The sequence below is a fragment of the Sinocyclocheilus grahami genome, unplaced genomic scaffold, assembly GCF_001515645.1.
Source record: "Sinocyclocheilus grahami isolate Dianchi unplaced genomic scaffold, SAMN03320097.WGS_v1.1 scaffold1078.1, whole genome shotgun sequence".
In the NCBI taxonomy this organism is placed as follows: domain Eukaryota; kingdom Metazoa; phylum Chordata; class Actinopteri; order Cypriniformes; family Cyprinidae; genus Sinocyclocheilus; species Sinocyclocheilus grahami.
The window spans coordinates 105,698-117,648 of NW_015506257.1; the positions used below are offsets into that span (position 1 = coordinate 105,698).

At 37.2% G+C, this 11,951-nt stretch overlaps 1 protein-coding gene across 5 annotated transcripts in view; it reads right to left on the reverse strand.

Annotated features, from left to right (window-relative positions):
* The window catches only part of LOC107566483 (ecotropic viral integration site 5 protein homolog), a 72,623-nt gene that overhangs the window by 35,649 nt on the left and 25,023 nt on the right, over nucleotides 1-11,951 (reverse strand). For 4 of the 5 annotated variants that reach the window (XM_016251947.1, XM_016251946.1, XM_016251945.1 and 1 more), the window contains exons 3-4: nucleotides 2,702-2,891; nucleotides 191-412 (exon numbers count right to left, since the gene is read on the reverse strand). In XM_016251947.1, the coding sequence (XP_016107433.1) occupies nucleotides 191-412; nucleotides 2,702-2,891 (412 nt within the window). Of the gene's footprint in view, nucleotides 1-190; nucleotides 413-2,701; nucleotides 2,892-7,464; nucleotides 7,516-11,951 lie in introns of those variants that run through there. The other variant, XM_016251948.1, reaches the window with a different exon arrangement.

Sequence of the window (11,951 nt, forward strand, 5' to 3'; positions counted from 1 at the left end):
TTCAGTGACCTTTAGGTTTTTTCCTGGTGTAAACAAAAACTGATGTCAGGTGGTGTACAGGTTAAAGATCTGGAGGTTTATAGTCTTCATGAACTACACCTATAACTAACTAACTATGAACTATAACTACTTTGTCCTAAGATGATATTAAATATATTGTTGCCTTAAATAAAAGTGCCTAATAACCTACCTTCATAACATTAAAGAGCACCTCCTGACCCAGGCTGTCCTCCTTAAAGAACTCATGCTCGGGGTAGGTACGGGCAATGTCCCTGCGGATGAGTTTTTCACAAGGCGAGGTCATCTTCAGCAACTCAGAATACTGCTCCTTTATGGCTAGATTCTGGGCACTGCACAACAGCTGCCACACGATTGCTCGGAAGTGATGTGGAATGCCTTTCCTAACCAGTTCCTAAGAATAAAAAAAATAAAAAAACCACTGATTTAAATATTAACACTGAAAGTCAGGAGGATTGAACTTAAGAGCCAGTACACATGCTGCAAATCTACAGGGTTGTGGAAGATGCTAGTTTATTTGAAGGATTACACATTACAATTACTCAAGGTTCCAAGATTGTCAGCATTCAGCTGTTCTCCAGGGGGTTTAGTTGGTACTTCAGACAGGATAAGACAATTTTATGCTGCTAAATAAAACCTTGTCAGATATTTCTACAGCATAGCTCTATGTTTTTGTAACCAAATTATGTTTGACCCGATTAAGCAGTTTCCTGTGCTCATCTACACAGTAGTAGATGGTCTCAGATGGCTGATTCCTGTGAGGTTCTGAGATAAGAGTCCACCTACATGAACTGTCAGCACTGAGATTCTTCAAAAGCACTCTAGGGGTGTGCTAGAGATGTGTCTTTGTTAGAATACCAGGTTGTACAAAAGATTTCTGTTCCCGCTTTACTAGAAGAGCCTGAGATCCTCCTCTTTGGCTCTTAAGAGGTCATACATTTAACACAAACTGCATTTACTTTGTCTCACTGTTTTCAATATGTTGTGTGGGAAAGTTGACAACCATGAAATTTGCTTAAGAGGTTTATATCATTTTGTCTTTCCCATTGTTTCTTGGGAAATGTTATTGTGAGAGCGGGATATGTAAAACACTGCAGAAGTGTTATTTTAGGAGGAAATGGAAAATATTTCAGAAGGCGAAGCTCCTGTGTAGTTGGTAAAGGAATGTTTTGGAAAGAGAAAGTTGAATAGTTTTGAATAGTATGAGATATATAACTATAAATATACATATACATATACATATACATATATATATATATATATATATATATATATATTAGTGCTGTCAATCGATTAAAAATAATTAACTAATTAATCGCATTTTCTTTTCTGAAATTAATCGTTATTAATCACAATTAATTCCACCTAACATTAACGTTTTTTTAAAATACTTTTACATTGCAATAATTTCACATTCAATCTTCAAATTAATGTAGAAACAACAAAGACATTATATTTTTTATATTTGTATAATGGCATCTTTTTTATGACTGAAGGCCAGTATCACTCTGATGTCTATGAAATAGTTTTTCCCCCTAATATTTAACCATTGATTAGCCATTCAACATTACAAAGTTATCAATTTTTAACATTTATTAGACTACTTAAAATAACTTCTAATTTAAGTGAACTTAAAACAATCTTCACATAAACCTGTTATAATGTCATATTTACCTGTGCCCTTCAGCAAGTTATCGAACAATAAATTCTAAATTAAATACAGATGAATGAATACTTAAAGCTACAAAAGTTATTTATTTTCCGCGCTCGTGTGACTCGCGCCTGTCGCTGGAGCATTTGTCTGAAACATCTCCCATTTTATGTGGTCATAAAGACGTTCTGCGTTTAAATAAACGATGGTTCTGGTCACGAAAAAAGAGAGCAGCAGTTGTGAGTGAGGTGGCCAACCGTAGCCCCGCCCCTGCGTTAACGGTGTTAAATATTTTGTTAACGCGCTAATTTTGACAGCACTAATATATATACAGTGGGGCAAAAAAGTATTTAGTCAGCCACCAATTGTGCAAGTTCTCCCACTTAAAAAGATGAGAGAGGCCTGTAATTTTCATCATAGGTATTTTTCCCCCACTGTATTTTATTATCATATTTCAGCTGAAGTTGCTACATACCCAGGAACAAACAATATATGCTAGGTTCACTATGAAGCTTATAAACCATTTCCCATCCCACACCATGTTTTATTTTTTTTTACTCTTATTTTGCATACCAAATTCCGAATATTCATTATTCAAATCTATCATTACAATTGCTCTAGAAATGCTATTTAATATCGAACTTTTAAGCTGACTGTCATCAGTAAAATATAATCCTTTCTCTCTCTGTATCCTCAGTCAGCAATGGCACTGCACATTTACCATTTTCTTTATTCATGAACACAGTAGCACTACCAGTAAATCATGCACATATTTTAAATGGGTTGTATGTTTTATGACCTTCTTTGTAATGTGTTTCACTACCTTATAACAGCAATAAATCTGATTAGCTGTGTGCTTGTGCACGATAATTGATGTTGCTCCAGCTTTGCTCTAAATGTCAATAAAATGTTTATTTATTGTGTACTGTTGTGATTAAATAAAATAATGATATCTGAAAACCCTTATGTTCAGTAATAAGTGGCATACATCTGATTTGCCCACAGTGCTTGATGCATAATCTATCTGCTTACCTTTAGTTGCTTTTCCTTCTTCTTCCGCACATCTTCCCACTCATTGACGATGCGTCCCCACAGGATCCACGAATCCTCCTCCAAATGTGACAAGTTGGAGGAGGCTGATGAACTAGACACCAGTGAGGAGCCACTGTTCCTTCGAGAGCCATTCACAGACCGTAAAGTCTTACTGTCCGTCTCCAACAACCTGGAAAGACAGCCATGGCAGAGAATAGTTATTACAGAAGTAAAGGCTGTTGCAAATCCATTTTATATTATTATTTTTATTATTCTGTTTTTAACTAAAGTGTTGTACAATGTGAAGCAGTGTAATTTTGCATTTGTATTTTGTTTTAATAATAATATTATCTTTTGGATAAAGTGTCAAATAAGAGAAAGATTTTTCACAGGGTTATTTAATATATATAAACAGTTTTCTGTTGAATTTCCAGCAAAAAGATCTATAATGTGATACATACTATTACCAAGACTGTGACGTACTGTGATATAAGACTTTAATTAATACCACCCGCTCTATATTAATACAGTTTAAAGGTAGAAGCTGTATTTCCTTACAGGAAGTTTTGGTGTACAGATGGAGCAGCGATAAGAGAAGCCATCGCATTAAGAAACACAATAACAGTCACACAACTTGGTTTATGTCAGCTTTTCATCCAATTTCAAAGAAGTTGATAATCAGTGAACTGAATGGCAAACAGATTTTTGGGGCAGAATGAGGGCATGGTGCCAGCAAACAGAAAATAGACTTCCATCCATTCTATGGAGAAACATTAGTGATATCACTGCTGGCAAACTTTTGGCACTGACATTTTTATGTTGACATTAAAGTTGTATTTTTGGCAGCATTAGCAGTTATCTGTGGCTAAACTGGTCCCAGCACTCCTTTTTGCCTGACGGGAAAAAAACACTGGGTGGCATGTTTGTTCCAGACATTAATACAGTTCTAAACAACAGTCTATTTTAGAGTCTATTTTAGACTTTAAAGTCAAGTATTTAGAATTAACAACTGAGTATGGTTATGAAACAGGGGATGCTTGCCAAATGAGTGTGCTAGCTTGGGAATGTTGGCTGACAGCTATAAATGGAAAAGCCCATTTAAGACTCCCCAGCATATCTAATGCAAAATGCAGAGGTTGTAGAACAGAAAAAAGTATAGATATTCTTTGTAGAATAGGGAAAAGAAAACACACACACACACACACACACTATAGCCAAGGCTAACTGCATTAGCATCTGCACACAAATCAACATGCATGAAAGGTAATTTTCAAAAATCCATAATAGGGGCACTTAAAGTATTCACAAGATAAAATATCATTTTGTCTACCATTTTTATTGTGAGAATTATTGTAAGTCCTATAAAACCTAAATAAATACAAATAAGGCATGAAGAAACAGACTAAATCTTTCTGCCACTTTCAGCTAAACATAAAACTCTCCAAAACAAAGTTGTAAAATGCTTTTTACATAGTTAAAAAAAAAAAAAAAAACTGACCTTGGATCAGCTGGAAAACAGGCAGACAATGCTCGCGAGTAACCTCAACATTTAAGAGCTGACAGCACAGACACAAAGCCATGGATATCTGATCTCGGAAAAAGAGAGGGGCCCCGGTTCTCTAAAGGCAGCACTAGGTGACGTCATGGCCAAGGCTCTGAGGCTGGATCCAGTTACAGCCGCTTTTGAGTCATGCAAGAGGGGGGCCACGGTTGTTAGGGGTGAAAGGCAGTAAGAGAGAGTCATGGGGGTCACAGCTGAGGGGTGGTGATGCTGAATGAGCTACTGGTGGTAGGTGAGAAGAAAGGAAAAAAGAGAGACTGTCCTGCTGGGACATTTTCATTCTCTGTTTTTCTCAGACTACTGGACTTGAGTTGTCGAAGATGTATCTTTTCAACCCAATTTTTGTTAGAAGCACACTGTAAACTGCATTCTAAACAACTTAACGGTCACTTTAAATTCCAGTCACGGATTGCAATGGGATACACGAGAATGTAATCCAATTGGTTGCGGTTGTCTTAGTCACCACTAAACTCTTGAAGCAACTGGTTATTCTAACCAGTATGAATAATAATTCTATCAAAGCATTAGCACAGGGGTCTCCAAATTCGGTCCTGGAGGGTCGGTGTCCTGCACAGTTTAGCTCCAACTTGCCTCAACACACCTGCCTGGAAGTTTCTAGCATGCCTAGCAAAGAGTATAGAAGACCAAGAGGCGAAACTCTGTAGAACGTTCCACCGCAATAGCGGCGCCCAGCAGCAACCCTGCGACATTTTGGGGTGAAAGCGACTCAGCAGTCCACTAGATTCTAGCTGTCGCTATGGCAAATATCAGCTGCTTTGTTTAAAAAAACGTACATTAAAGCTGAAATATAGACTGAACGATGACAACAATAACATACAATCACTAGACTAGTGATCATCAAATACTTTTAATAGTTTATTTTAAAGTCTTCCCTTTTTTTCACAAAACATTTTGCTCTCTAGAAACCATGTCAGTTTCGGTTGAAAATATTTAAAGTTCAAGTGTTAGCATTATAAACACTGAATTAATACCAACATATGAAATTAAATGAATGACAGAAAAATTAGGAATGTTGGACAATAAATATATAACAGGAATATAACAGCTTGACAGTAAACTGTTTTTGCAGTATTGCATTAAATTCCGTTAAAACAAAACATGTACAGCCACTTTCTCCAAAATTGTTTAATTATTTAATTATAACAGAGACACAGCAATGCATCATGTTCTAATCTAGATCATCATTTTTGTAGTGTGTTCATGGGATTAAAACATACAATATATATTTCAGACCTAGTGGAGTAATCGTAAATAATAATATAGTAATTGTAAATGTGTAAAGTTGCATAAGCTCATTACTTGGTGTCATATCCATATAAATCATTATTATGGTTTCTATAGGACCTGCAGTTTCTAAAAAGATTTAAGTTTTCTACTAGACTAAAAACAGTTAAAAGTTAGCAGGTGCATAAGACAGTCCAACGTCCCACTTCAAAACACAATATTTTTACACTTTTGAGAATAATTACCTGTCAGGGTCTTTGGGAAAACGATGAAAGGCAATATTTTTTACTGTCACACTGACAGTTTTTTGCAGTGGATTTATCCACTCTGGGACCTGGTTTAAAAAAATATGGTTATATTTATAAAATCTCCCAAAACACCGGATCCGTGTGGACGAAACGCCTATACGATACAAAATGTATGCGTATACAGCTAAACGCGTCTCCGTGTGGACGAGGCCTAAGTCAGAAAGATCTTCATTATAAAAGCATAGTTCACACACAAAAAATTGTCATCATTTACTCACCCTAATGCGGTTCCAAATGAATGTTGGTAACCAATAGTTTTCGTTTGAACTGAGAAAATTCTCAAAATATCTTCTTTTATGTTCCACAGAAGCAAGAAAGTCATACAGGTTTGGAAAAACATTTGAGTTAATTATTTTAAATTTTTCATTGAATTTTCCTTTTTGGGTGAACTATACCTTGAAATTTATTAACAAGCCCTTTTGACAACTTATTTCTCACTTAGCCCGGAACACACCAAGCCGACGAACTAGTGGCGACGAAAGCAGAATGCGGGGTCGGCTCACGTTGGCAGTGTCTGGGTCCAAAGTTGCCCTGACACACCAAGCCGACGCTCGACACCCGACGGCCAAGTAGCACGTACGTTCTGCGTTTTTTCTTGTGCACTGGTTCGCCAGCTGAACAGCCAATCAGAATGATCAGATGGCCCGACTGACCGACGAGCTCTGACGATTCAACATGTCGAATCAGCCGAAAAAATGCAGACGAGGACCAACTTCAATCAACGTGCCGAACACACTGAGAAAACTTAAGTCAGCCGATGAACAAAAACTGCCTGGCGGTCAACCGTCCGCTTGGTGTGTTCCGGGCTTTTGGGGCAAGGCAGAGCTCGCCTCTGGTATGTGGGCACAAATGAGAAAGCCTGGTTAGGGTACAAAATCCAGAAACAGTCAAATCTTTGCTGGTGGAAATTTATGAAAACATTTTTATTCGGTTTAATCTAATCTAATTTGCCAAATAATGTCAATATTCCAAAGCCTTCAGCTTTTCTATCTTTATTAAAGTAGTACAGTGAAGAGGGGACAGGAAAAAAATACGAGGGAGAAAGAGAGATAGAATGAGATCAGGTCACTGGCTGGGCTTGAATCTGTACCACCTGCTTGATCACCACAGCTCTAATGTGTTAAGATCACATGCTCTACTACCACACCGCAGCCCAGATGCAAACCTCTATCTTGATGGCATTTACTCAAACGACAGAAAGTTTACACCGTGAAAACCCGCAAACATTTGCAATTAGGTCCATTCACAAGCCATCCTAGATGTTCATAAACTAGTCTATATTAAATACAAATAAAGCGAAATAAAAAAAAAAGTATATTAAATAAAGTAGATGTTGTACTGTAGGCTTAACCTATTTGATGAATTTAGTAAGCATTAAGACAATTTGCATTGCAAGTGTTGCTTCTGTGTTAATGATTCACTGCTGGTTAAAGTGCAAAGTGGATTCTTGTACAGGAAACAAACACTGCATTTTGTAAAAGCAGATAGAAAGCCAAGTATTTGTTCTACGAAGGAATTAAAATGCAACCACAAACAGAAAACAAGCGAAAAAGACAGCATTAATAAAAATGGGTAACCGGCTGAGAATGTGCATCTGCTGCGTTGTGCGATAGAGAATTGATCAAAGTTATCACTGTGAAGCTGCTCACCACGGGAAGCTCATTCTGCAATCCACATGTCTTTTCTCGGATTCCTCCAAGTAATACCAAATGTGTGTGTGAGAACGAAAACAACCTGATTCTCTCTCACACTCTCTTGCCGTCTCAGTCTCACCCCACTCTCTCGCTCGCTCTCTCTCTCTCTCTGAACCCGCATAAACACACACACACACACACACACACAATGCTTATCTTAAGTGCAAAGGCCTTCAACCTGTGCAGTAGCAAAGCAAAATTCCAGTGGAGTTCAAAATCTGTGGGGTGTGAATTACTGGCTTTTATTTTTTACCAGCTATTAAACTGTATTTTGCATTAAAATAACAATTATTTCATAGTATTTTTCTTGCAAATTCACTTCTCTGTCACTCGCAGCATCATACAGGCTGAATTTCTCTGTGAAATGTCACCTGTTACAAACACATGAAGACACACTGTGGTTTGTTTCCTTGTGTTTTTATTATTGTTTTATTTTACTCTCTGTTGGTTCTTGATTCATTTTGTTCCATGGTATGGAGTGTCTTGACCACATACACTACCATTCAAAAGTCAAAAATCTGTTTTCATTGTAAAAAAAAATAAAATTAACAAATAAATACAGTTTTTTTTATATTTACTATTCAAAGAATACTGAAAAAAAATGTATGATGGTTTCCACAAATGGCTGACTTTATTGTATTTTTGATCAAATAAATGCAACTTTGGTGAGGATAAGAAACATCTTTCAAAAACTTTTTTTTTTACCAAATCCTGAACTTTTTAATGCTAGTGTAAAGTAGGGGTATGCATCAGCAACCTCACACACATTATAATACATGTTGCAATCCAATACATAACAATATAACTGAATTGTGTTGGAAAATCTGCCATATATGAAGACATAGAGTCTCAGTGTATCAGTGAGACACGAGTAAATCTGGAATATCAGTCTCTCATGCTGTTAGCAATTTAGTTATTTTGAGCACCGCATCTTAGAAATGGCTCTGACTTTATGGAGGAATGTCAGTTTGGATGAGCTGCTGCTTCTTTATTAACTAAACCATAGGAAATATGAATGAACAAATCAATGAATAAAAATATGGATAAGTATCAGTGTAACACTGTGAGAAAATAAATTACAATATATTCATATCTGATTATATTGGCACAGCCCTAACTTAAAGATTCATCAGTGGTTCCTGAGACCCCGTTTCTGCAGTGGCAAGAAAAGCCCATATGGCCACATGTGAAGAATCGGAGCTCCAAACACTCCACAGATCCTCTGAGCAGCTGCCCTAGTTTCCATTCTGCAGAGAGAACTCTGTGTGGGTGTTGCACTCGCCCAAGCGGATCACTCTGATTCCGTTCTAATACCGAAACCAGCCTGTGATACCAGAAACAGCTAGATGAAAGCAAGCATTTGGTCTCCACCAATCAATAATTAAAGAGGAAAGGGGCGGGGCTTTGCTCTGCCAACACCAATTCAAATGTTCACAAAAAGGTCAACATGCCTTCTGATAGTTTTCACGTGACGTCACACACTCATAGGAATGCCCACCTGGAGGGCAAAACGAAGCTTTGCTCCACTGACCGCCAGTTATTTTTATGCAGTTTGCATTTAGTAGTAATGTAGTAAAACGCAGATATTAAAAGGTGAAATTCAGTAAACACCTTATTGATGATGTATATTTTGTACAGGCAAGCATATGAACCCAGAATATAAACACAATGCGCAAAGTTTCACGTTAAATGGTTTCCCATAGAAAACCATTATAAGGAAAACACTAAACCATTAAGCAGACAGTGTTCATATTCCGACCTCATCTGCTTGCATAAACTATGCATCATTAATATAGTGATTACTGAATTTGATCTTTTAATATTACTGTTTTAAATATATTAAGGCACTTTAAGTGTTTTTACAACGTTTGACGCACTGTTTAATGATTGAAATATTGCCGCGGGTGCTTAATATGGATTGCAAATGGTCAAAACTTGCATTTTGTTCACATCCCTTTGTTTTATTCTTTTGAGAGGTGATCTAAATATTTGCGGCTGTGAAACAGATGGGAAATTGATAGTTTTGTGCTGCAGTTCTATGAATGTTTTGCCCTCCAGGTCTTCGAGCCGGTCACGTGACTGAAAGCTATCAATTAACGCTTTAAAACAGCCAGGAAATCAGTTGCAGATGCTGATACGGTCACCATCTCTTCTTATGCGAAACCAGGAAGGAAAAGGAGAAAAGTCTCCTTCCTGGTTTCTAATGTGTAGTTTTGTGCTGCAGTTCTATGAATGTTTTGCCCTCCAGGTCTTCGAGCCGGTCACGTGACTGAAAGCTATCAATTAACGCTTTAAAACAGCCAGGAAATCAGTTGCAGATGCTGATACGGTCACCATCTCTTCTTATGCGAAACCAGGAAGGAAAAGGAGAAAAGTCTCCTTCCTGGTTTCTAATGTGGCAATTTAAGTGAATTCAGCTTAATTTAAAAGGCCTCCCAAAGCAAGCAGGGTTTAAATGTCTTTGACTGTCAAATGTTTTACTCTGCTTTGCTATCAATTTCAGATGAACTGCCTAACATGTGAGTAGTGGTCGATCGATATTGTTTTTTTTGACAGCCGATGCCGATATCTTGGAAAGCAAGGTGGCCGATGGCCAATATAAAGCAGATATAATTTAATTTATTTTATTTAACATTTAAGAAATTTGAAATCATTTGAAAATGGATTAAATGAATGTGTAAAATAAACATGCTTATACTTTAAATGACAAAGTATTTTTCACAAATAAACAAATATTTAATAAAAATATAATTAAAAAGGAAGTAAACTGTAACCAACAGGGCACTCAGTATTCTGGGAAGTTTGTGTGCATTGGGAATCACATTTTTTTCAAATAAAGCCAAGGTAACATTCATTTTACATACAGCACACAGTGAAAATGACATGATTATGACAATGGGCAAAGCATGAAGCGCAGCATACTTTGAAATCACGAATTTAAAGTTTGTCGATCGCGCGTCTGAATGAAGCTGAACTCTCCTCCTGTCCGTATTCAATTCGCACGGACCGACCATCATGCAGAGTACACGCGATCGTGCAGGATACAAATGCACACTTCATAAGATCTCACAGCTGGATTCGACTAAGTTTGCAAGGTTTTTGAAATTAGATGTTCATTAGTCATTCAAAGATTTGTTTAAATGATATAACTGCGTATTTGTTGAATGTTGACGGCAAACGTGAAAGTATTATAATGTTTGCCTATCTATTAGTAACAATATAAAAGCAATCGTTATAATACTTTTTTGAATACATTTTAATTGCTTTTTTTAACAGTTCTCTCTGATTATTAGACAGACTTCTAATCGTGGACAGAACTGTTAACGATGACAGTGAACAAGAGGGAGAATGTGAGCACTGTATGCTCAGGCGCTGCCGTTCTCAGCGCCATCAAAATAAAACTCCCGCCACGAATGCATCGGCCAAACAGAAAAACGTATTGGCTGATGCCGATATTTGAAAAATGCCAAATATCGGCCGATTTATCGGTCGACCACTACATGTCAGCATTATGACAATGCTGAGGCTTGTGTTGACTTGAGAGGAGACACACTCTCTGACATGTGCCAGGCAGCATTACACTAATGGCATGAGTGCTGTGGAAGACAGCAGGTGATAGGGCATTGTTAGTCATCTCTGCGACCAGCTGTAGTCTCCAGCTGTCCTGATGAAGGCTGGGGTCAGAGGTCAGCTGGCCTGAGCACCACTCCGCTATTTAGTAAAGGTCACAGGTCAAACTGGGTTAACATAGTAAATCTGAAGTGAATAATAAGATGGAAAAAGCACAAATGCACAACCATATTTGATAATTTCTCCCCCTGAACAAATGTGAAATATGTAGCAAATCATGAATATTTTATATGAATGCAATAAATGAGCTAAAATATAAAAAATAAAAAAATGTTTTTGCTTCAAAATCTCGGCCACCATTCACTACCATTATAAAAGCTTGGAAGAGCCAAGACATTTTTTAATATGACTCCGATTATATTCGTATGACAGAAGAAAGTCATATACACCTAGGATGGGCTTGAGGGTGAGTAAATCATGGGGTAATTTTTAGGGCTGTGTATCACCAGCAAAGTCACGATACGCATCACGATACAGAGGCCACGATACGATACGTATCACGGTACATGACTGCACTGAATTTCACCTCAGCAGAATTTAGAAAAACAGCTGTTTATTAAACACTGCATACTATAGAGCCCTTTCTAACTATTGGCAGAGCAGGCAGTTGACCTCTGCATTATGAAGGGCCTCCATAATTGTACCACAGTACAATATAGGTAATTGCATATGTTTCATGTTTACATTGTGCACTCCCCACCAGGTACAATATTCTGATTGTTTGCATCTTGTTTTTAAGCCCATAAATAATAATGTACTTGTGCTAATAAATGTATATTGTAATGTACTCATTCTAATATATTAAAAAAATT